Raw genomic sequence first — 26695 nt, forward strand, 5'->3', positions numbered from 1 at the left:
AACATCATCAAAGCAAGCAACCGAAGCGTGACGAACTATTTACTCTCTAGCTACAAATCGACCCTAACAGAGATAATACAAGGAGAGATATGAGGGAAGAAGAATTGACCTATAGAAAATAGTTTAGTATTGCCCTACTTTTATTTTTTTTAGTGGACACGACTTTAATATTTTTATAATTTAATAATTTTATATACTTCTAGAGTTACTTACAAAAACCCCACCAAAGCTATACATGGCTTTGCCTCGCCCTTGATTGCGTATGTAATATAATACATGGATACGTGTAAATAACGAACTATTCTTTGTAAAAAATTAATTTAATTCTTTATATTAAATATTAAATTACACTTAATAAATCTTAGTCAAAAAAAAAAAACACCCACAAATTGGGTAAGGGTGACGATGTAATAGCACAATACTAGGGTGACACTCGAGAATTTTAACAACAAGCTAATATAAAGATTTCTCTTTATAAAAAATTAATTTAATATCTAGATCTTTGATTAATATTTTTATAAAAATTACTAATAAATCTTGAAATTATTTTCAAGAAAAAAAAATATTTATTTAATTTTATTTGAACTTCATCAAAATTAATTAATAAAAGGGATAGATTCTTAATTAAAATAGTAAAATAAGATATAATAATTTTGCAATCCTTTGATTGCTTTAAAAGACATTAGTCCAACAACAATAAATTTTATCCTATTATCATTGGATCAGGTATATATGCTTTATCCTTTATCATATTATTATTATTATTTATATTTAAATAAACTTTATAAAATTCTTTACCATCTCGACTAAAACGGTAAGTTAATTTTAAACTTTTTATTTTTTTTAATTGGCATATTTAATTTATATTTGGCTCTGTATATTTATATTTAATTTATGTCTATTAGTCTTGGTTTCTTAACTTTCTCATCAAGATAATACAGATAACCCATTTTTAGAACAATATCCCATTAAAAAAAATTCATCTCTTAATACCTCACAGCAAAACATCTTTCGAATATTTGACGATATTGTAATTTATTTCCTTAATTTCTTCAATTTTACAAAATGGTCCTCAACGGCTCCTATAATTTATCGTTTTGCCCGAATTGGCGTCAAACAAGCGCAACAGAGCTTTAGTCGTCTCAGATCTCAGCGGCGACTCCTCTCCTTGCTTGTGCTCGGTCCCTCTTCGCCAAAACCTCTTCCCTCAACGCCGCTCTTCTTCCTCTTCCGGAGGGTGTCGTGATTGGTTTGTGATGACGACCGGTGAGGCGGCGGCGGCGTCTCCCAAGGTTGGCGGCGCGTTCTGCAACCGCCTCCGGCACGTGGAATCCATGTCCCTGCAACCCTCGGGCGCGGGTCGGATCTCACACCTTAACGCCGTCATCCTCGGTGAGCCCCTAGAATCCGAGGAGAACGACCTCGTCTTCCCGTCACAAGAATTTTCCAGCCAGGCCCTCGTCTCCTCTCCCGAACAGGTGCGTGCTGCTTGTCCTTGAACTCTTCGGTTCGAGCTTTCTTGAGAGAACTTCGTTTTGTGGGCTTGAAGGTTCCTCCTTTGTTGGACAGTCCGTTGTTTTTGTAAGTAAGTTTTGGTTTTTTTAGGTTTACGTAAGTTTTATTCTTTTGTGGAAACCTGGAGATTGTGATATTTGCTATTGTACAGAACTAGTTGTGTGTGTGTTTTTTTTTTCCGATTCGGAAGAATGCGAAAACTTTAAAATGGAACGTTGTTTAGTTTCTTGGATAAACTTGTTTTGCCTTTTTTTTTTCTCCGCATTAATATCACGTATCTTCAGTATCGGAACATGTACGAGAAATCGATAGAGGATCCAGCTGGATTCTGGTCGGAGATCGCTTCACAGTTCTACTGGAAGGAGAAGTGGAATCCGGAGGTCTACACCGAAAACATTGATGTGAGGAAGGGAACCGTCAAATTCGAGGTGAGTTGTCTTACACTTAATCTTGTTTGGTGGAAAATTTTGATCTGCAAAAGACATTGACTTGCTGATAACAGTGGTTCAAAGGAGGCAGAACGAACATTAGCTATAATGCTTTGGATCGAAACATCGAAGCGGGCAATGGTGGAAAAGTTGCTATCTATTGGGAAGGCAATGACCTGGGTGATGATGGGCGCTTGACTTACGCTGAGCTATTGGAGAAGGTTTGCCAGGTATGCTGTGGAGCATTCCAAGTTAGGTTCAATAAATATGAAGTTTATCTTGTTCACTATATTGTATTTTCTCGTCATAGCTCGCCAATTATTTGAAACATGTCGGTGTGCGAAAAGGAGATGCAGTTATTATTTACCTGCCTATGCTGACAGAGTTGCCAATTGCAATGTTAGCATGTGCTCGTATTGGTGCAGTCCACTCAGTAAGTCGATGAAATCTTCTCCCAAATTTTCAGTTTTGATTGGTTTTAAGAAAAAAAAAATATTGATTACAAGCTCCATTCAGGTGGTATTTGCGGGCTTCTCTTCTGAATCACTTTCACAAAGAATTATTGACTGCAAACCTAAAGCAGTAATAACCTGCAATGCTGTGAGGAGAGGTTCCAAACCTATTCATCTCAAAGAGATAGTTGATAGCGCCCTCAGAGAATCTGTCAAAAATGGTGTTACAGTAGGTATGTTATTTATTCGATTAATCTTCTGAACATGGTATGGAGCACCACATACCTATTAAGATGCGTTGTTCAACTCGTACTTTGAACTGCTTTTACCATCCTCAATGACATGGATTGAATTTTGAGATGATTTTATTAAATTTATCTCAGCTTTTCATTATAACTAAATTAAGTTTTTTGGTTATGATGTACATGACTGAGTGTTTTGTGTTTGATTCACCTGTCTAGTTTGTGTCGACGAATGAGAAAGATGTAACAAGTCATTCTTAAATGTTGTTTTTAGTATAATGACATTCCCAAGGCAATGTAATGCATTGTTGGACCTCTATTTTTTTTTGTTTGTCAGTGTTTGCTCTCAAGACTCAGCACTATTTATGTCTGACTGATATCTTTGTTCCTTCATTGATGGAATCTTATTCTGCACCTTTGTCACTTTTGGCATGAACAGACCTGTGTTTGACTTTTGAAAACAAATCAGCCATGAGGAGAGAAGATACCAAATGGCAGGATGGGAGAGATGTCTGGTGGCAGGTCTGTGGACTAGACTGCTCACTATTGACATATTGCAGTTGTAACTTTTGGGTTATTTTGTTCTGACGTCAATTGTTGAGGATTTGAACTTAGTTACCAAATGTTTTCTTAGTCGGCTATTTTTGGTTAGCAAGTAGCACAAGAGACTTCATCGTTTTGTGTTTGTATTGTGAATTCAGGATGTTGTCCCTCTATTTCCAACAAAATGTGATGTGGAATGGGTTGATGCAGAAGACCCACTCTTTCTCCTGTACACTAGTGGTAGCACTGGGAAACCAAAGGTTGCAAATTTAGTATTAATGGGTTTTCGCCATTCTTTTGTACTAAGTACTGGAGACTTATGCCTTAACATATAGGGTGTTTTACATACAACTGGGGGATATATGGTATATACAGCAACAACATTCAAGTATGCATTTGACTACAAACCTTCAGATGTATACTGGTATGCTTACCTCTTTCTCTCTATGGGTTACTCCAGACTCCAGAGTATTCTTTGAAGTTAGTTTTCACAAAACTTATCTGTTCTGCAAATGGATTAAGTATTTCCTATCTTTTGAATTAGGTGCACTGCTGATTGTGGCTGGATAACAGGGCACAGTTATGTTACTTATGGCCCACTTTTGAATTCAGCAACCATTGTGGTGTTTGAGGGGGTAAATAGTGTCTTTCCTCCTCTCATTTTTACATAAATTTTTACCTATCATTATCTTTGTAGCAATTGGCAATGTATAGAGAAGTTATTTCAGCCCAATTATGAAGCGACTTTCATTCATCTTATTGAAGATGTGTGATTCCATAGTCTTTCTAAAATCACATAAATAAAATAGTTCATCTTGCTAATTCAATGTGAACAATTCATTCAGGCTCCAAATTATCCTGACGCCGGACGCTGTTGGAATATTGTTGATAAATACAAGGTGACAATATTTTACACAGCCCCTACCCTAGTGCGCTCCTTAATGCGCGAAGGTGATGCGGTAAGAATCTTGTTGTAATTTTATTTATGATTTATTAAGAATCTTGTGTAATTTCATTTATGATTTATCATTAGTTTCCTTCAAGCAAAATGTTTCCTGTTTCTTTGATACTTCCTAGGTTTAGTAGATACTGATATATGAAATGCATATCTTTGCATCTTGTGTTAGAAGTAAACATGTGCCTGTAATCTGACATATCAAATCAGCTTCTTCTCTTATCATATGCATCTCAAAGTCTATTTTGTAGAAGCTAAATTTTCTGTCACTTGTTTTTTTTTCTTGTTTGGTCCTCTCAGGAAGTACCACTCTTTAATTCACCAAGCAGATGTGCACTTCTTGTGTCCATCTATGTGATAAAACGGGTTGTTTGGTTATTGATTATACAATGGACAAGACAATATCCCATAATAGCCTGTCAAATAACATCTATATGACTGATTCTGACTACCAAGAAACTAATAGACTCAAAGTAGTATGTTTATCCTGTCACATGTAGCAACAGAACCTATTCCAGCAAAATGACAGACCCGACTGCGGAATGCCATTATTGGTCTTGTTAAAGGTAATGGTAAATCATACATGACCTCAGTTGTATTCTTGACCAAAACAATAATTTGATGAAGTACTTTCCTCTCATGGAATATTATGTGCTCCTCGTCCAAAATGGGGTTGAGCTGTATCTTTAAACAGAATCTGTCATTAATCTTGTTCATGACCTCAAACAGTATTCATGACCTCTTCTTGTTCATGTATGTTTTGGGGTTTACTTCACAGAATCTGTCATTAATCTATGAACTACCAATTTGACCATCTGATTCTATTTCACTAACCCTTCGTTGTTTGCAGTATGTCACTCGCTATCAACGGAAATCTCTCCGTGTTCTTGGTAGTGTAGGCGAGCCAATCAATCCTAGTGCATGGAGGTTCACCTGGACCCTTCAACTAGCTATCTTCTTCTAACTTTTTTTTCACTATAACAGCTTCCTTAATATATCTTATATACATTGCTTAGGTGGTTTTACAATGTTGTTGGGGATTCAAGATGCCCTATATCGGATACCTGGTGGCAAACAGAAACTGGTGGCTTCATGGTAAGTGGGCTCTGTTCCATCCATGGTTTTCTATTGCCAGTTATCTACTTCGGTGGAAACACTTGTATTGTTTCCTGCAGTTTTAAGTTCATCACTTATTAAATTTAATTCTCTGTTAATCTGAGCTGTATCTTTAAATCCTATAATTTGATTACAGATAATCTGAGCTGTATCTTTAAATCCTATAATTTGATTACAGATTACGCCTTTGCCTGGTGCATGGCCTCAGAAGCCTGGCTCCGCAACTTTTCCTTTCTTCGGAGTTCAGGTATGTATTAATCAGACTTATGTATATGGAAATAGTCTTTAAGCTGTATTTAGTAATACTGTTTGAGAAAGTACTGCAGCCAGTTATAGTTGATGAGAAAGGGAATGAGATTGAAGGTGAATGCAGTGGATATCTTTGCATCAAAAACTCATGGCCTGGTGCATTCCGGACACTTTATGGTGATCATGAAAGATATGAAACCACATATTTTAAACCTTTTGCTGGTTATTATTTTACTGGGGATGGATGTAGCAGGTATTCCCCCCCCCCCTTATTGGGTGCCAATTTTATATAGGCATAAACTATTAGGAGACAATTTACTGTGTTCTAAAATTCTTTAAGACTTTCTATTGCAGATGGGTGTTCTGGTTCTGAATTTAATTATGCCCACTAACATGGAATGATTTGAACATGACACCTAGTCAATATCTTATTATTTGATTAGCTGTACTTTTTTTTAGAAGTGTTAGATATTAAGAAGTGCAATATACTCTCTTTTTTTTTATGTACCAACATAGTGCTGGATACCATCTCACTTGAGAATTTAAATATTATAGCTCATCTAAATCTTCTCACAAAGTTCTTATTGTGAAAATAACATGGTTCTCATCAGTATTAACAGTATATTAATTTGTTAGGGACAAAGATGGTTACATTTGGCTCACTGGAAGAGTTGATGATGTCATCAATGTGAGGTACTCTAAATAAATGGATGCAAACATATCATTACTTTTTGGATAGATATTATCAACCACAGAATTTGTTGAGCATTTGTTTGTTATTTTATCTTATGGGGTTGACAGGTTAGAGAATTTCTTTTATTCTTTGCAGTGGGCATCGTATTGGCACTGCTGAGGTAGAATCTGCCTTGGTTTCTCATCCCCAATGCGCAGAGGCTGCTGTAGTTGGAGTTGACCATGAGGTATAAGAACACTATACTAGTTGTCTGCAGCCTATGCCACTCCAAGCAATAAGAACTTCATTTGTAGAAAATCTGATTGCAATAATTTTTCCTGTTCTCAGATCAAAGGTCAGGGAATTTATGCGTTTGTGACTTTAGTGGAGGGTGTTCCTTACAGTGAAGAACTTCGGAAAAGTCTAATTTCGGTAGTCAGAAATCAGGTGTGGTTTTCTTATCATTCCTGGTTACACAATCAACTGTGGGCATCTATAAATAATTTGACTTACAGAAAGCTTCTTTGTTATTTTGGATATGTTTTCGAGTTTTATGCCTCATGCTCTAGAATTAGGTTCAATTTTCTGGCTCTATGTTTGCTACATCGATAGTGATGTGTCATATTTATTTCATGAAAGTTGAAACAAAACGTCTCTAATCTTAACTTTCCAGGCTATGCATGAAGGTTTTGCATATCAATGCTATGTAAACTGATTCAGCAAACTGATCATAGTTTTGCATCTCAAACTGAAAACTAACTGCATTAAAAATTCAAATGGCCAACTAGGGATTGATTAGCTGATGATTATCCACATTTAAGTATTTCTGAACAAGGATGGCATTACTTTATTTCCTGGTTATGTTCAGAACATGGATGGATGCTACCTTGGTCGAACAGTGTCAATGCTACTACGGATCCATCATCTTTGCTTTGATTTTGTATAGCTAATAGTGCACTCATTTATCAGATTGGTGCATTTGCTGCCCCCGACAAAATCCACTGGGCGCCTGGACTACCGAAGACTAGGAGTGGAAAGATCATGCGGAGAATCTTACGAAAAATTGCATCTAGGCAGCTAAATGAGCTTGGCGATACCAGTACGCTTGCTGACCCTAGTGTTGTGGAACAGCTAATTTCACTCGGCGATTGCTAGTGAAGGAAAGGTGATTGTAACAACAAAACAGTCAAGAGTATAACTTAATGCATATTTCTTGTGCTCTTTTAGGGAATTTTAGCATGGTCAAGAAATGTGAGGCATTGTGTGTCTGGTTTATTGTAGTTTTTCTGGATGCTACTTCAATTATGTTCTTATTGCAATGCAGCCATTTGAAATTGTTACAAAATTAAATAAAAGATCAAGGATTTTCACCCTGTTTGAGTAAAAGTATAAACATCTATCTAGATATATTGACGTCCTGTTTTATAAATATATATATTGCAGCTTTTAGTGCTGCTGAGTTCTAGATTGAGAAAGTTGGCTAGTGAAGATTGAACAGAAAAGAGCGTGGCTGAGTTCTGTTATGGATTAGGCTTAGGACGATGGAAAGGTTTGGGCGCTCTTTGAAGTGGTTCCGTTGGGTTACATTCAAATTATTCAAAATGTGTTAATTGTAGTAAAAAGTTATTACGTTCATCTTAGATAATTCTCATAATTTAATTAGGACTTATAATCAATCATCAAGTTAACTAGGAGGTAGGAGGATTTTTTTTTTCTTCGAGAATATGCACCCGTCAAAAATTAATTTATTGTTCTATTATAATAAATCTGTTACTCTTTAGCCTTGGCGCAATGGTAAAGTAGTTTTGTGACAAAAAATCATGGGTTTAAATCCTAAAAATAATCTCTTGCAAAAAACAAGGTATTTCTCCGGTTTCTCCCGGCCGCACATGAAATGAACTTCATGTATCAAGTTGTTATTTTTTTATGCTCTAGCCAACTGGACTTCCATCAGACTATCTAAAATGGGCTAATAAAATGGCTGTAGGTGGACAAGGACATCAATGCTTCACCTTATTAAAAATATTTGGATGGTTTTAGGGTTCAAGGCTCGGTGGTAAAACACAAACCATTTAAAAGATCAAGATTTGATTTAAAGCACAAGATTCCATTTTATTTAAATTTATTTTATAACTATGTTGAAAAAAAAACATAGTTATAGAAGAGACATGATGAAGTTTGAAAACTAGGAAGAACGCTACAAATTTACAGGTCTAATTGTAGAAACACCTAATAATATGAACAATTTTCAAGGACAGATGGTATTAACTATATCAATCTTAGACAATTCTCGTTCACAAACTCCTATGAAGTCGTCAATAGCTAAACTGGGCAATGAACATACAAAATGGTTGTGTTGCAATGTGGAATAGGAACAAAAACAATTTCAAGCAAAAAAAATGTAACCGCACAAGCGTGTTGGATATATATAAGTGGAATATGATGCGAGAAATTATAGTGATGAAAGATTTTCAAAGAATACGAGATTCTATATCCGGGGTACTAATCCGTTCCACATCGCATTTATTTGAAACTCTTTACAAATACAAGCACCATCAAGGTGTTCATGAACAATAAAGGAAACTAGAATTACAAGGCGTAACATAGCATTTGTAACATTATCTGACAAAAAAAAAATTATCCCAAAATCCATTACAGTTCCCTTCATACCGATGCATTATTCTCTTTACCGTTACGTGATGTTGAATCTTTGACATCCAGTTCTGGAGTAGCAATACCATTCAGAATACACTTGAGCTAAACTAATTTTGTGGAGTTTTGAAAAATCCCATCAGTTGGCTCAAATCTGCAACCAGTCAGATATACCTTCTGGAAATACAAGCCCCCTTGGGCAAAATCTTAGCACTAAATATCCAGTCTACAAAATCTGATTACACAGCCAACAAATACCATCTGTTGAATGTCAGAATGGACCTGGCTATAATCCTCCAATTTACACTTCCCGTTTCACAGGCCATAAAAGGGCAAAAAGAATTGAAGTTTTTTGCAGTCAATTATGTAGGGTTTGGAAAATTACGATGCCTGTCAGCAAAATCTCTAACGATGCGCTTGAGAGTTCTCCCCCCTTTACCTAGCATGTGGCCATGATCACTTGTACCAGTTTTACTGGTCTTGCTCTCAATATAATCTGAGGCTGCACTAGACAGGGCCTTCAGCCATAATGGTACGATACTTTCTACCTCACCTTGCTTCAGATACTCTGAAGGGAGAAACTGCACCTATTTGCATGAAAAATGGAAATTAAAATGGTAACGTTTGTAATCAGATGTATGGACAAAATTATATTGTGCTCATGTCAAGTAGAAGATGAAGTCAATACTGAAGGTGCTTTAAATAACAATCAAAAGAGCTCTCATCTAGAACAAATAACAAAGTAAAAGACCAGGTAAATTTGCAGAATAGGAAAACACCAAGTACATAGACTAGCCTTTTCAGACAAAATAATGTCACTCTTTGCAAACTGTTTCATAATGCTGCCAAATGCTGCAAACGAAAGAGTACAGGTTTTTTTTGGAAAAATCATGCTAGAATCTAAAATAACATTTCAGGCAAATTATTAATATTTTTCCTGAATTACAGGATTCTCCATCTTTCAATTCTAATAATTTATTCATAATGTAACTACTGAAAGATCTTCAATTCACACTGATGTGATGGACTGAGTTGTTATGTAGGATGCCAAATTGTTCAATAAAATTTAACAAAAATAAAATCCAGTGGATATAATAGACGACATTCAACTCTATCAATAAGCCATATTATATATCCACTAAGTTTACCACATCAACATTCAATAAGCCGTCTCATAATCAACACCACGCACCACAAAAACATTTTTAACTTCAAGTCAATAATTCTTTCTCAGTGACCAACCATGTGAAAAACTTTTTTTTTTTTTTTTTCATTTCCACCTTTACTCGAGGCTCTAATGCAATTGGAGGCCAACTTTCGACTTAAGTCTAGGAGTGCAATTAAGCATGGCAAGTTGGCTGTTGAATCTGAGGATTGCTGCATCTTATGCGCTAGAGGGACACAATATTTTCTCTAAACAGAGTCATCTAGCCAGAGATTTAACTAGATAATTTCTAACTTTATTCGAGTTTCATTTTACCTATGCTTATAAATAATATTTTGCATTGGTTAGCTCTTCATTTTGAATATTCGGTTTAGTTTTTTCTGCTAGATTCTTTCTAAATCTGTTTCTAGTAATCCATGGTATGCCTCAACCTACATTATGGAAGTAGTGATATGAATTAAAGAAGGATTAGATGCTATCTTGTCATCTTTGATTGAATTACGATCATTGTTTAATACAATCGCCTAGGCAGCTTAGGCACGAGCATTTCACCTAGTTGTTAGATGGTCCTTGTTAGTTAACTCTTTTAAAAGTAGGCCAGATAAACCATCTAGGGAACCTAGGCAATCTACTTAGAAGGCACAGATGGGTCTAAGGCAAATAAAATAAAAATTTACAAGTTGCTAATGCATTTGATATTAAACAACAATCCTAGTTCTCCCCATTAGCACACATCACTCCCCTTGTTTATTTGAGCATCCCATGTGACTTCTATGTCATTTTTTTAACTCGATGTTGGTGTCCTACACTAAATTTTGATCATTTCTCTACCATCCTTTTTTATTCTCTTCCCTAGATGAGTTCTCTCTTCTCTGGTCTCTTTTCCAAATTTTATAATTAGTTTTCTTGGTTGCAATGTGAAATTAAAATGTTTTTTTATTACTTGTTTGTTAAAATTCATACATGAATATTAGTCATTCTTAATTTACCATATTTCTTTTCTATTTTGATACATCTTAATGATAATTGCGGAGGCCTACTGTCTGGGCACTAGGCAATAGACCCCGTTTACTGCTTAGAACCAACTTTTAACACCTTGTGTGCAATCAGTTGATTCAGATCCAATTCCTTGGGTCACCTTAGCTCCATTGCAAAGGGTCTCAATGCCAAGAATCGCGTAGTCTGATCACATAGATGTTATGAGATCCCACTTCATCCATTCTATTTGATTGTGAGTTCCCTCAATCCAAACTGCAATTGTGTGAATGTCAACTGTTTCCACCATGAGTTCGAGAATAGCATGGAATCTGCTACTTGATAAGTCCTTTACTATTGATCAAGAACAGTACACCTAACAGTACAACCATTATATAACCTCACTCTGACCAAAATTCTACTGAATCTGGATTCATACTCACACTTCTCTAGATCAATAATGATCTAGAAATTCCCAGTGACAACTTTGACATTGTTTCCTCCTATTTTATCATCATCCCCTCTCTTCCTACGCCAGGTTGGTCCCATCAGTGCTGAACATAGCAAACTGCATTGTTAGAAAGCTTGTGTGGGATATTCAAACTAGCAGTCAGAAAATTGGATTGATCCCAAAGATTCAAATTCAACATATCCATTCAGATTTGTCAAATTAGTCCAGATTTATCAAATTCGAATTTTGCCCAAAAGCAAAAGGTCATGAAAAGACTTTCCAAGATAAAATTGGATTTTTTTTTCAAAATACTTTTGCCAATTTGATAGACCTTGCTGGATGAATACATCAAATCTGGATAAATTTAATAAATCTCGACAGATTCAATCAACTAGGATGGACATGTGAAATATGGACAAACTAATAAATTAATGGGCCAGAACTCGACTGGATAGCTTTCACTCTAGATCTGATAAGTGGTAACTATACCCACAGACGAGTGTCAAGCATAATAAAAATATAGATAAAGATTTTCGTAGGGGTTCAAGCTCTTGAAATAAGTCTACTGGTCTTAATAAAGGCAAAAACTCTTTACATAATGCTACCAGATTTTGCATCTGCAGTAAACTTACATCATCAATATGTCTGTTTGGCATGTTTTTTACTACTTATGAAGTAACCAGCCAATGACTCAATGGTCATTTTGCAATATTCATTGCCTTATGAACCAGACCAAACAGTAAAAGATTTACGCTAATCCAATTAACATAGGATGGAGCTAGGGGAAGGGGAGGACTTGCAGCCAGACCCCATGGGCTGATGAATCCCTATCCACTATTCTGAGATTTCCAGAAACAAAAAGTATTTTAAACTACTAACAAGCAAATGCTCAGAGATAAATATATGTATGCGGAAAGAGAAAGTGGATTACTGCTGACTGCAACCAACCGCAGAGAGTGTCCCAACAAAGAACTGCTTTCCATGCACTATTCCCACAGAGACTGCAAAATGCTGCTAATTGCTGCAAAATTGTTGCAGACTTGTGTACCTGAAAAATAGATCAAAGTCATATAAATCCCAAGACATAGATTATAGTTTAAGCAAGATCGAACTATGGGCCATATCAAGCATATTGGAGATTCAAATGCTTATCAAGCTACTATTAACAGAGGGCTACAAAGGATGAAAGTTCTGTGCTTCTACAGACTAAATGGCAGAAGAAATTCCTAGAGATTTTATTTCATCTGCTACTTTTTCTTACTGCTATATTTGAATGATATGGCATTCTTGATACCAGGTCTCACCTAGGAGAGCAGCTATGCCTTTTATCAAACAAAAAAATTGTAAAAAGCACATACAAGAAGATAGGGTTAAGTAACAATTAAGGCATATGAATGAGGTAATAATACAACTGATTAGAGCAATATATTCACACATTCCATCTTTGAGAAGTTCAGTAGTCTAAACTCTGTATAAGAGAATCAAACACATCCTCAGCATTCCATACTTGCTTATATTAGATATCAATCACTACTTTCTCATGAACAATTTGATAGTGGAAAAATCAGCACAGTAGTTAGTTCCCACTGTAAAATGTATCAATGCAGTGACTATATATACTTACCCTTGACATTGCTGACACACCAAGAAGAGCATATACAACATTAGATACAAGACCTTCCCCATTTTGTGATAATATACGAATTACTACTGCATGTAATGATACTTCTGTCATACAAGCCAAAGATGGCAACAAAGATATGAAACTGACCTCCAAGAAACCTGCAATAAGTTAGTGCTTCAGAGAGCTGTACTATTTTCTTCAAGAAAAAAAAAAGAACATGGAATTTTCAGAAGTTGAATGTTGCCAGTTAGAATTGTCTTTTAAAACCATAAACTAAAGGGAAACAAATTGCCAATACTCAGTGTCATTTTTTTAGGATTCATTTGCTAGTTTTTTTTTTCCAAGAAATTACTTATAAATGCATGTAAAATGAGGTCAATTATATTCACATCATCTAGAATTCAAGAGGAAAAACTATAAAGAAATCATGGCACTCTCATGCTGGCAGCAAAAAAAAATTGAATGACCTATAAAAGCGGCTATTATGAACATGGTTAAAGAAAATGAGAAAGAAATATGATAGTTTAGTTTGCACATAGAAGAATTTATAGTCCCACTCACTGGACAAGTATGACATTGCAGCAAATGCTGCCCCACGATGCATGGCTGTGGAACATATTGCAGCCTTTTGGAATGACAATTCAAGTAGGGGCCCAGATGCAGCAACAACATCCTGAGATAAAATCAATAAGCAAAGGATCTTTTGTCTGCTTATTTAAAAAACTTTTGCAACTAAATGACTACATTCTGCTGTTAATCAGACAGATGGAAGACCTTGGGACAGCAGTGGACAAATATTGATGCGAAGTTATTGTAAGCTTCAACCAAGTCAGGTTCTTGGTCACATATGTAAGAAGAATTGAGAGCTGTTATTGATGATGCCGAGGTGAATCTCTCAAATGTGCTAATGCATAATTGTCCATATTCTTCTATATTACCAAATTCTTCAATAACAACAGTAGCTGAGATTTCATTTATGAAAAACAGAGAATCAAATATAGGAAAACGGGTAAATAAACACTTAACTACCACAAAAATAAATAAATAAATATTAATAGCCATTCTCAAGAGGTTCTGATTTGAAAACTTTTCCTAATTTAAATTGGAGAATTCAGTTCTTGATATGACTAGCACAATGAGATTATGAAGATAATGAAAGTTCATCCAATAGTATCATGGCAAGAAAGATCCGGTACCAATTTTATTTAAAATCCAAAAAGGACCAAAAGAAAGCCATAACAATATCACAATAGTTCTTTAGTGACTCACTAAATATGACAATCCCATGAATTCTTTTTGTGCTTAAGTTATATCCCCTGCATTTTGTATTGGTGGATATAGGAAAGCAAGACAAGTCAAGAATGCTAAAGATTTTAGTCTCAGAAACACAATAAACAAAAAGAAAATAAGTGAAAGGAACAGAAGATGGCACAAATGCCAAAGGGAATTCTTTTTTATCAACAACCAACGAGATGTCATGTAGAGATCTAAAAAGGCATGAAATTGACTTTTCATGCCAACATTCAGAATGATGTCATGTCATGAAAGAATTTGAAGTTTTTTTTTCCAGTATCATGAGAAAACTGCACAGCAGAATGAAAACTAAGGATTGCCTTAATCAACATTAGAAAGTATGTATAGTTTTGAAAGATAGCTAGCTTTTTTGATCAACAATACATACTTTCATAGATAAATATGTAGACTAGTGCTAGTTATTTGCAGCTTAGTTATCAACATGAAAGGAGACAAAAGTAAACTCATGAAACAGACCTTTAATTACTGCTCCATTTCACTGTTTCCAGAAATCTGAAATTAAAAATCACAATAGACCTGTTTCTTGGTTGTTCTAGTTAAGATGGATAAAGTAGTGTATTATTGCATATAAATACAACAGTATTTGTAGCCCATAAACGTAATTAATTCTATCTAAAACCTAGGCATAAGACTAGGTATGTCTTAAACTAGTTTACACTAATATCTGTATGCAGATGCTCCTCCTCGAATTGGAACATACATATTATCTGTGTGCCAATTTTGTTACATAAACTAGAATAAGTCTCAAAACAGACACCATCTTGAAGCATGAGGTGGGAGGCAAAGGAAGTAGTCACCAGCAAGCTTTGAAATTTAGAACCGCACCGGAGTTCAGTTAATGACCGGAATTATATGACTTTGGTACAATATGTAGACAGTTCGATAGTTTAGAACCGTCAATTTGATAGTCCAATAAGGTTGACCCTTAACCTTAACCGTCCAAGATGTTTACGGTTCACAGTTCAGAACATTATGGTTCGGTTTATAATTCACGACGATTCAAGATTATTATTATTTTATTTTTAAAAAAATATTTTAAAAAATATTTTAAAAAATTATGATTAGTTAGGGTAGTAATTAAAATGTCGAGAACAAGGCCCGGGAGTGAGCGTCCGCCATGGTTGGGCCTTGCCTGGCTCCGCCACACAGCCGGTCCTCCCACGCCGCCATTAGAGTTGATCTCGGCCTCACTTGGCAACACCATCTCCTGCACCGTGACGGAGAAGTACTCCCGAAACAGGATGATGGGAAAGGTAGCTGTTAGGACCCTTGGCGACCGACTAGACGAGGGTGAATAGCCCCTGCACAAAATCAAACAAAAATACCTTCCTCAACTTATAACTTAAACAACCACTTGCATAAAAAGAATAAGGAAACCAAAAAGACATAGACACAGAAGTTTTTACTTGGTTACAACCGTGGAGGTTGTTAATCCAAGGAAGTAGAGCGCACTAATATCTCCTTTAGGCGGAGAAGCCTCTTTATAGCAATAATCGCACAAAAAGAAGAAGCTAAATGAAAACTAGAGGCTTACAAGTGTTGTTGCAAGACTGCTTGTTATATCTTAGCTTCTTAGACCAAGTCTGTATTTATAGTCTTGGTCGGGGCGCCTGGAAGGGTTCTAGGCGCTTGGAGGAGGATAAAATTTTATCCCCTTCGCAACAGATCGCGGTCAAACGTGATCCGGATAAAACTTCATTCCGGACGCCCGGAGTCCGGGCATCTGGACTGAAAGTCAACCATGTTGACTTTTTCCAATCCGGGCCTTCCGCTCCGGTTCCGCTTGCTTCGGTCCAGGTCTTCCGCTCCGGCTCCGCTCGCTTGGGTGATTTCAGTCATCCGGAATAGGGCTCACCCGAATCGCCGCGTGCTTCCTTCTCGTCCGCTAGCATACTCTTTCGCAGTTTTCCGTCCCTCAGACGCACCGAGCTCGTCGGCTCTCTCGTGCCGACCTTCTCGCTAGCTGCGTCTTTTGCTCCTCGAGCAATCTTCCGCTCCAGCTTCTCGTCCCTCGGAAACACCGCACGCTCCCTTCTCGTCCGAAGGTGTACTCTTCCGCAACACCTCATCCCTCAGACGCACCGAAACCGTTGGCTCTCTCCTGAGCTGTCCTTTTCGCTAGTTGCGTCTTTTGCTCGACTTCCTGTGCTCCTAAGTTCCTGCACACTTAGACACAGGGTTAAACATGACATGACCTAACTTAACTTGTTTGATCACATCAAAACAACCTTGGGATACCAACAGTAGCGACGTCAACGACCAGGCGTGGAGCCAGTATGCATGCTTACCCTCCCACCCCTCTGCCACTCATCGCGGTTGGAACCGAAAGTCGCGCAGGCCAAGCTTCACCCGTCAGCATGCACCGCATGTACTCGCACCGCCGCCTCCAGTCCTCAATCGTGACATCCTCATTGACGAACTCATCAATGTTGGTTACCTCAAGTCTGCCAAGTCGATGGTGCTACAGATGACCAAGGAAGAAGTGTTGCTGGACGTCACCACCTTCAATTCACTCCTTCAGGCGCTCTGTAAGTTTGAGGAGATGGATTTCTGTGTAGAGCTACTCTAGGAGGCAAGCGACATGGGGCTTTGCCTGAACATCTCAAACTATAAGGTCTTGAGGCTTCGTGTCTTGTGGAGCCACCACTCCATGTCCTCCGCCAGAAGCCCCACCGTTACATTGTGCCGTCACCCCGCAAGACCTGACCTAATAACTAAAAAAACATACACAGTTGAACCAACTGCTCAAACTGCCGATTCATGATTATTTTTGAGATTGAACTGAAACAAGCCCGCCCCAGTTTGGACTCGCCCTCGGGTCAGGGCTAACTGTATCTTGCTGTGCCAATACAATTTTAGTATTATTTAAAATATAAAATATGTTAACAAAAAAATATTTTTATTAATATTTGATTATAGATGTTTACTATTGAAATATATTTGAAATGTTAAATATTAAATCCAAGTTTTAATATTACCTAGTGAAATGTTTGATGTCATAAAAGTTGATTTAGGTTTAGCTGAAGTCCACCAAGTAAACATAGAAAGATTAATTATATTTAAAATGGATTTAATTTAGATTTATTTTGATCGAGTTAAAATTAACCCAAAGTTATATATAAAATAATTTAATTCATCGATAGTTGTATATTTTATAAGGTTAGAAATTAGATTATATTTATTTCTTTTATTTTTCCTAACTATATGTTTTCTCCATCTTTAAAGAGTTTTTTTTTTTCTTTCTGTTTACCTTGTGGACGGATAGAGGGAAAAAAAATTACTCATCCTCAAGGAGGTCAAGAGTTTTTTCTCTTTATTTACTCTCGTGGACGGATGGAGGAAAAGAATTAATAGAGAGGAAGGAATTAATCGTGGAAAGAATTTTAAAAAGCTGGAAATATGGAGGAAAAGAATAAAGGAAAGAAAATATATAAAAAAAACTTGATCGAGAGGTTGCAATGGCTTGCCACCGCAAAAAAAAAATTAATAGAGGGGAAGGAATTAATCGTGGAAAAAAAAAAAAAAAAAAAAGATGGAAGTAGGGGGAAAAGAACAAGGAAAGAAAAAAAAGCATAAAAATCTCGTGAGGTCGCAATGACCACGCTTGGCCTCTGCAACATTGTGACGACTACCACAAGGTTGCGGGGGTCTCACTTGGCCGCGAAGCCTCCACTAGGTCGTTGTTGCTCGAGGCTTTGAGCCTATTTCAGTGTCAGTTGGTAGGAGGAACAGTAAATTCCACTTGTGTCAACCGACACAACTCGACATCTTATTTCCTTGGTCACCAATGGAAAAGAAGTTGGGAGTTTCCAAATAGATTCCATGGATCTAAAGACCTCTTGGATCCCATTGGAAAGTGGATAGGATTGGAGGTTGAACACATGATCCGAGGGAGGAAAGTTAAGAAGTTGTGACAAGATGATGATCCATCAAAGTATTCTTGCCCAACATTTAATTTAGAGGTGTTGTGGTAGATAGAGGAGGATTGCCAAAAGATTAAAAAAATGGAGAAAAGGGAAAGGTTGAAGAGGAAAGAAAACTAAGGTTAATGTAAGAAGGGAATACAAAAAGGAACAAGAATTATGATTTTGACAGTGACACTAGAAGAGGTAACATCATCATGGCCTCCGCCTTGGGTGATTGAAGAAGGAAAAATAACCCTCAAAGAGAAACTAGCACTAATTCAAAATTAAGAGGGATGAAATGTTATTTTATTGCATAGAGTTATAAGTCATATATAGCCCATAAACATAATAACTTCTATCTAAAACCTAGGAAAAAGACTAAGTAGTAGGAATGCCTTGGACTAAATTACATCTAATATTTTAATCTAGCATTTTTTTTTCTTAACAAGAAATAGTGTTTCCATACACAATGATGCATGCTGATCAGAAAACATAAATCTGTATCACGCACCTGTTCTTATGTAGCAGTCGTGAGTTTGGAACAATAAAAAATTTGTAGATAAGCAATCTAAAATTTTGGGGAGTAGCATCAAAAAATGTTGACCTGAAACCATTGTTGAGATTCCGTAACTATATGGAAGTCTTCCACACAAATATATCTAAGCAGGCACATGTATGATTACCTGAAGAATGCACGGCTAGAGTAAGTGATCGACAGGCTGCTGCAGATAAACCAGCACTTTCCATGTGGGCTGACCCAAAAAGTTTTTCTAGAAGTGGCCAAAATACTCCAAGAAGAATCAAAATCGTATCATCCTCAACTTGATCGGCTGGAGGAGTCACTAGATGACCAAGAACAGATCCTATCCTGAACATTTCTGTATTTCATCAAGGCAAAGTGGATACTGAAATAACATACTAATAGCTTAATAGATCAACATTTCATTTAAGCTTTAACCAGACTATTTACAGTTACGTTTAAACCAAGTGGTCATTTATTGCACAAAAAATTACATCTGGACTTTGGTTTTGTTAGATCAGCAAAAATTATTAAAAACGATTACCCTAGGTAAACCCTCTACCTTAATATAGATTACTATTGATATTTATTTTTTACATTTGCACCCCTTGGGTTGATATACTTATAAATGATCCCTATTTAATTTAGGGTTAATGGTTATGTCTAGCATAAAGTTTTGATGTTTTTACAAATCTAGGATGAATGTAAAATTTAAAAAATTTATATACATTCTCTACGTTTGAAACAAATCTGGAAAATTAACAATTTAACGCAATACAGAATATTTAATTAAAAACTATAATCAATTAACACATATGTTATACATGACTAATTTGACAGTTACAGAAAAAATATCCCATGTTTAATCAAATAACCAATATGTTATTATTTTTTTGTTTAAAAATTCTTATAAAAATGTTATACAATATGTTAAAGTAATTATATAATGTGTTAAATTAATAATATGCAGATAATTTATAAGAAATATTCACCTAACCACGCGGAGGTAAAGTAGAGAGCATCACAATGAAAAAGAATGGTAAAGAGAATTTGACCATAAATAATTAAAGAAGGCAACATGTAATTTATGAGGTAGCACATAATGAGAATGTTATCATCCTAAAACTTAAGAGGAACTTTTATATAAAGCAATAATGTATGAGAGTTTTCTCAACTAAATACCAACTTTTTTCCTCCAACAACATTATTTTGATAGGGAGTATTAGCACGCAAAGATTGATAATGGATAAATTGATTAGATAGAAAATACTGCAAGCTAATTAGAGAAATATTTCAAAAACTTCAAGATGCTCAACAAGGGACACTTCATTCTAGAATAGTCAATAACAAAGCATTTGAATTCAAATTTTAAACAAATCTTACTTGGATCCTAAATATCAGAATGCAACAAGAAGGTGTAGAGAGACACTTGTGGGCACCATCAGGAAATGAGGATGCTAATTACTTACCTAATTGACAAGGCTCACACTCTAAAGTCAAGAGATTGACAAACCAGGAATCATTTTTTGTAGCTTTTGTAAGCAAGGATAACCTAGGCAACTAGGGATTTGAAATAGATAAGAATCAGCTACTAGAGCAAATAAGTGTCTAGCCTTTGCCAACTGATATAATCCTTGAGGCTTGTTCCATGTACCAATCACATTTTCTCATAGTTATATATACAGTCCGTCACTTAAACCGGCAAAAAGAACAAAACCGGATACTTCTCAATGTTGAGTTAGTTCATCAATCATATGCAACAAGACACAAACAAAAATCTGGTCAGACCGACTGTTTTTGTGAAAGTTGGTTGGACTTTATGAAACCAGGTTGGTCCATGTCAACTTGTCATGACTTGAAATGTAAAATTTGCACATTTTGTAATTTCAAAAAATTAACTTGGGATAAGAAAATAATTTCTTGTCATATCTTAACCTATCCTAATAATAAATATATACAAAAAATTCAAATCCTCCATTTAAATATAAGGGCAGTTTGATTTTCTAAATTTTGTATCAATGAATATTTCATGTGTACTAGTAATTTTTTTTTAACATTATAGGTATTAGTAATTTTTATTTCAATATAACCCTCCTCTAGTTTGTTTTTTTTTTGTACTTTTTATAACTATGCATCAAGTTATCATGTAATAAAAGGGATGCGTTTCTTTGTGACATGGAATTCAGTATCATAATTTCTTAATCTTCTTCATTATCTAAATTTATTCTTCATGATAAAATCAACAAAATTAGCAATTAAACTAGTGAATCTAAGTCAATCCAGGCAATTGACTCAGTTGAGTCAATGCGGGGTCCACATGTAGTTCAGCCAATTGACCCACTGGTCCAACCACTAACACAGCTTGCCTGGTTTGAGTTCAAGTTCAGTTTTTATAATTATGCCTTTTCCATCCTAAAATCATGAGTAGAAACAGAATCAGTAGCAAGAGCTAATGAACAATTCAGTGATTTAGCGAGTATGCTCACAAATAATAAATTAAAAGAAAATTCGGTTATATGAAAGGAAAAAAAAAAGTAGCAAAAATGGATTACAAGCAACTTGATCCATACCCATCACATATGAGAAAATCCATCAGCTTGAGTGGTATGAAACAAATGAGGCATTGAAGTATGATCAAAGGAAAGGGATATGCTATAAGATATGCTTAAAGGTGCCAGAATCTAGAATCCGAGTGCTCAATCTAGTAATCTGCACCATGCAAGTGCTAGAATTACCACCATGAACTAATGATGATAAAGACTAGCATAGTGTACACTAAGTGGTCTTCCATTTAATGAGTTATTGATACTCAACTGATAAATTAATGTCTGAAGGATTGCTACCGAGAATATTATCCGAAGCAATTAGCATAAACTGACTCATTCTTCACTGCTATAGCAGTAATATTCTTCTGTATGTTAAGTAGGCTGAAGAACAAATAAGATTAAGCCAAATTGGCAAAAGCAACACCAGTGACGAAGAATGGAATCCAATAGACTTGAGTAACTTGAAATATGATTTTGGTATGTAGAAAGGAAGAATAGCACTAGGCCAGCAAGACGCAGATGAAAAATGTTCACAGCTCAGAAGGGAAATCTGCATAGATACAACTGATCTAGAGGACTACAGCATCAGGAAAAGTGGAAGAGGGAAGAAGACAACTGAAGAGGCTGATCTAGAGGACTACAGCATCAGGAAAAGTGGAAGAGGGAAGAAGACAACTGAAGAGGCGTAGCATAAGATATGCAGTCTCCAACAATTTCTGAAGAAATCTGATGATATTTGTTAAAACCAGAATCTATTGCCGGCCTGGAAGATGAATGCATGCTAACTGCTACAGGTGGCTTGGGAGAAGAATCAGTGTAAATCCCAAACGTAGATCAGGAATCTGCTATAGATGAGCAGAAAATCTTGCTCCATTGCAGAAAAGATCAACATCAAACAGAGATCAGATTTGAAGTGTGCTGGAGGAACCATCAGGATGTGCCAATCTTATTGGGAAGCCTAAAAGCTGATGCTGGAAGGAAAACAAAGCTGAAGAAGGCTTTGTTCCAGGAGAAAGGCTGCTGTTCTGCAGAAGCACAAATAAACTAATAGCACCAAAGAATATCGGCAGCAAACCAACAGGAAGATGTCTATGCCAGCAAAAGATATCCATGGTCCCTTCTTCCTTAGAAGACCAACAAGGAAATCCCTCTGCTCACAATCACAGAAGCAGCAGGATTGGAAGAATTGAATGAGTCAGCTGGAGTTGAGATACGTGAAGCTTCAAGCAACCATTTAAATTGAAGAAATGAGTGAGCAAGCATTTGATTCCCAAGTTACATGAGGGGCAAGGGGAGACTCAATGCCATGGATCTTTGCAATGTTAGATGGAAAAGAAAATATTACAGGGAATTACTCTAGATAGTCCCCTACTGAAATTAACAACGTGGACCTCCGAGTTTTATCGGAGATACTAAAATGTAAAATAAAACCAGTTGAAAAGAGAGATTTGACTGGTAAAATAGAGGTGGATAAAAATTTGCAATAGGTTCTAACAGAATGAGCTGGCTTGAGAACTTGGAACCAGTCTTCCATCAATTTGGCACAACAATGAATTAGGTAGTCAAGTCAAACCAGTATACATCTCTTAGTGGCATAGCAAACAATACCTATGACTAGGCTTTCCTAGACAATTCAGAGGGGCAATATTGCACTTGAGTTTAAAACAATTTTATCGTACAAAAGAGCAAATATCCTCAAAATAATAGAGTTAGAAAGAAAAAAATATTAAATGGAGCCAACCTATATAAACCCCTCACAGCAGAACTCAAAGATTGTGCATATGCAGAAGGATTGTGCTTCAAAAGTTGCTGACTATCGGCATCTACCTGATAATGGAAACAAATATGTCAAAACAGCATGAGCAAAAAAAGTATGTGAATTCAGATGGCAACATTGCATAATTAATTTATGTAGTTTACATAAAAATAAAAGAGAAACTGCCACAAGCTAGTTTTAGACTTTCACTGACTCTCGCTTTCTTGTTAGGCATGAATGCTTCTATCATTAATAATTATATATTTAACTCTTTGCACTTGTATCAATTATGGCAAAGCGATATCACGTCTTATCCTTTTTATGTTAATTCATGTTAACCTTGTCATCCAATCCAGTTCATTTTCCTAGCCTATCAGATTCATATTAATACTCAGTGTCACATATATAGACCATGTCAAGATCACTAGGCAGCCTAACAATCATAAGGTTTATTTGGTGTAGATGTATGAAATTATTCCAACAAATTAAAAAGGTTGGATTTTTTTGATGGGAAAAGATAGTAGATACGCTAATAAAATCAGTTGGAAGGTGCAAGACAAAGTCATCTTCACAAATGAAGAACTTAGTTGTTCTCAAGTACAACAAAGTTTCTTGAATAAATAAAATATATTCAATTGTCATCATGGTAATAATCAAGATGTTTCTGGCCCAACTATTTAAGGTTTTCTAAGCAGATCTCCATTGAGCCCCAACATCACTTACTACAAGTCAAATCAAACGAATCAATAAAAATTATATTACCTAGAATTTTCTTTGATCTCCTTTTGCCGTTTGTCCCTTTGTATCTTCTACTCTAATCAATTTAATTCATCTAATCTACAAAATCTATTGCTACCTTTCAATATGTTCACACTGTAGCAATCTATTTTCTCTAATTTAACATCAGTTGAAAATTCACCCAAGTGCTTCTGAATATCAATATTATTAATCCTTCCACATCTATAATCGCATTTTCATGTCTACTACATTAAGATGTTTTTGCATGTTGTTATCCACCACTCTAATCAATAAAAGGATGGTTAGTAGTACTACAGATTATCTAATTTTCATTTTAGCTCAAGGAACACAAACGTCCAACGATCTTCATTTCAACTACCCAATCTTTGTCCTATTAATGAGATCTTCCTTAAGTAAATTCAAGATATCTAAAACCATTATTAACATGAAATTCATGTCCATCCATCTTAATTATTTTCTCAATTATTTTTCTATAACTGAAATTAATCATCTTATATATTCAGAGTAGTTTTACTTAAAATAAAATTTTGAGCTTCTAAATTTTTATCTTTGAAGATTAGAAATGAAGATTTTACCTTGAATATACTCAGAGAATTCATCCAAAACTACCATAAAAAGGTAAGAACTTACAACTCTCCTGTGATCTAAACCTGTGATTAAAGAAGTAATTTAAAACCCTCTCAATAGCTCTAACATTAATAATGGCATTATCATACGTTCTCTTTCTCACAAAATATCATTACTATTCTTCTAAAAATTCAAGATAATAATTTTCTAGGGACTAATCACATGTATTTGCAAAATCAGTAAAAATCATATGCAAATCTTTTCGATTTCTTTGTACTTTTGAATTAGTTATCTTGTCATCTAAAAATCTTTGATATTCTAAATAGAAAAAACAAAAATAATTGTTCATATCTTTTTCTCCTCTGAATAATTCTTCTTCAAAATTGAATGCAACACTCTCTTCTCAAAGTTGGATGGCATTACTCATTAACTTAATCTCCCTACAGTAGATAAATATTGTATATCACTTCTTTTCTCATAAATTGATAATAATTTTTTTTTCTTTATTCCTTGGGCATCTCATTTCTCAAACTTCGGTTGAATACCAACCTTAACCAAATTATACTATGATTCCTAAGCTATTTCAAGAGGAATATCATCTTAAACTACAGTTTTACTTTCCACAAGTTTCTTTAGAACTTCTTTATATCACATTTGATCTAATATTTCAAATATATCAATGATTCCTAAGCCTTCTGTAATCTCCAATCTTCAAAGCTAGATTTTTCTGTAGCGTAATTAAAAACGTGCAAAAATAATTTCCTTCTCATCTTTCCTTAATTACATCTTAATCAACAAACATTTTGGTTTTCATCTTTTATGCATCAAATATCACCTAAATTACTATATCTTTAACTAGAATCAGCAATCTAATAAATATCTTTCTCCTTTTCTTATTTCCTAGATCATGATATAACTTATGTTTTAAAGTTTGCTATGCTTACAACATCTATACCTAAAATTTAACAACTACATAACATTTGTTCCTCTATGATCATAAACTCATAAATACTTAGTCCCCTCGGATGGGTCTAGTGGCTAGCGCATGAGGTGTTGCCACAATGAGGTTTGGGGTTCGAATCTCGGCAAAGCCGAGGTAAATACTTCCCTTATGTGCTAGTCACTATTCCAAAGGCTAGTAGCCGCCTGTGATTTACCTCCTCCGTATTCGCCTTTTTGCCACAATAAACTCATAAATACTTGGAAAATTATTTTTAGTGTCTTGTAAATTTCAAGTGCCAGAAGTTTCAAGTAGACACAAAAATGGACAATGAAAATTTCCCCTATAAGCATATTGAGCATTCTTCCAAATCAATTTTTGCATCTAAACCTTTTCTTGATTTTTGCTAAATTGAATCATTGTATCTTCAGACATAAGGAACGGGATAGTTCAACCATAGTCCATTTGCAAAACCTATTTTTAATTAACACATCTTAGGGAGAGGAATGCCTGAAACAAGCTGGGGAAAAAATGCAAGCTAAATAACATACAAGTTTCTCAATGGCTTTGTAGCTAGAAGAAAGTAATCTAGACAGTGAACTCTTCTTCAGCTCCTTGTTAACAATTGTATTGAGTGTAAGAGTTATTGCACTAACAATTTCCTCTTCCTCTTCATATGAAAGATTCCATTTCTCCAAGTCCTAGATATGAAAAGAAGTTACACAAAACAAATAACCGATCAATATCAATTTCTGAAGAAAACACCAAGATTGCCCAAATACATAAAAATTTAAAAAATAGAAAGCTTCCAAACATCTTCCAATATTTTAGATAAACACTCTTGATTGTTTACATGCCTTATAATCTTGGACTTATAAGCATTGGATGATCATAGCTTACAAGACAGATGGTCTCCCCCTTCTGAAATATTCATAAAGGCTTTAGGAGGATGGTTTCATCAATACATGTACAACTATGAAAGTGATATTTCAGCATCTTTACAGGCCTACAATTTGTCAATGGTTCTATCTATCTAGAAGATACAAGTACTTTTTGGGTAATCGGTGAAATCTATTTTTTCATGCAGTTTCCCTATAACAACAGGATTAGAAGACAGAAAACCACAATTTCACTAGATGAGCATGAAGGTGTCTGCCTTGCCTACATGTGACAAGCATCATTTTGCTTCCATCATGAATGAGGCACTAGGTGACATAACTAGGCCCCATTACTCATCGAATACTCCCATAAACCAAAAATTCTTGACAAGCACACACAAGTTTCTTCCACACATATATGTTTGTGGACCAGAGCTCTTACTCAATGTCTTTAACTCAAGCATCTGCGA

General features: G+C 35.5%; 2 protein-coding genes across 2 annotated transcripts in view; one reads left to right on the forward strand and one right to left on the reverse strand.

Annotated features, from left to right (window-relative positions):
• The first annotated feature begins 1113 nt into the window (after positions 1-1113).
• Positions 1114-7559, forward strand: LOC121967538 (acetyl-coenzyme A synthetase, chloroplastic/glyoxysomal-like). Its single transcript, XM_042517833.1, has 18 exons — positions 1114-1478; positions 1800-1943; positions 2018-2173; positions 2254-2376; positions 2460-2628; positions 3077-3159; positions 3339-3440; positions 3516-3604; positions 3725-3815; positions 4026-4139; positions 4986-5062; positions 5152-5230; positions 5430-5498; positions 5578-5753; positions 6137-6193; positions 6330-6420; positions 6522-6620; positions 7143-7559. Exons 1-18 carry the CDS (start codon positions 1257-1259, stop codon positions 7326-7328), a joined length of 2127 nt encoding a protein of 708 aa, XP_042373767.1. The 5' UTR covers positions 1114-1256; the 3' UTR covers positions 7329-7559.
• Positions 7560-8670: 1111 nt separating this feature from the next.
• The window catches only part of LOC121967539 (transportin MOS14-like), a 32724-nt gene continuing 14699 nt past the window's right edge, over positions 8671-26695 (reverse strand). Inside the window, exons 16-24 of the mRNA XM_042517835.1 lie at positions 25899-26048; positions 23067-23152; positions 18943-19127; positions 18771-18863; positions 13815-14002; positions 13602-13713; positions 13041-13198; positions 12348-12464; positions 8671-9412 (exon numbers count right to left, since the gene is read on the reverse strand). Of these exons, the coding sequence (XP_042373769.1) occupies positions 9188-9412; positions 12348-12464; positions 13041-13198; positions 13602-13713; positions 13815-14002; positions 18771-18863; positions 18943-19127; positions 23067-23152; positions 25899-26048 (1314 nt within the window). The 3' untranslated portion in view covers positions 8671-9187. The remainder of the gene's footprint in view (positions 9413-12347; positions 12465-13040; positions 13199-13601; positions 13714-13814; positions 14003-18770; positions 18864-18942; positions 19128-23066; positions 23153-25898; positions 26049-26695) is intronic.

The sequence above is a fragment of the Zingiber officinale genome, chromosome 3B (assembly GCF_018446385.1).
Source record: "Zingiber officinale cultivar Zhangliang chromosome 3B, Zo_v1.1, whole genome shotgun sequence".
Lineage (NCBI taxonomy): Eukaryota > Viridiplantae > Streptophyta > Magnoliopsida > Zingiberales > Zingiberaceae > Zingiber > Zingiber officinale.

Coding starts and splice junctions, on each gene's coding strand:
- LOC121967538 (XM_042517833.1), top strand. CDS start 1,257: ATGACGACCGGTGAGGCGGCGGCGGCGTCTCCCAAGGTTGGCGGCGCG. Junction 5,754..6,136: donor ACTGGGGATGGATGTAGCAG/GTATTCCCCCCC, acceptor TTAATTTGTTAG/GGACAAAGATGGTTACATTT. Junction 6,421..6,521: donor TAGTTGGAGTTGACCATGAG/GTATAAGAACAC, acceptor TCCTGTTCTCAG/ATCAAAGGTCAGGGAATTTA.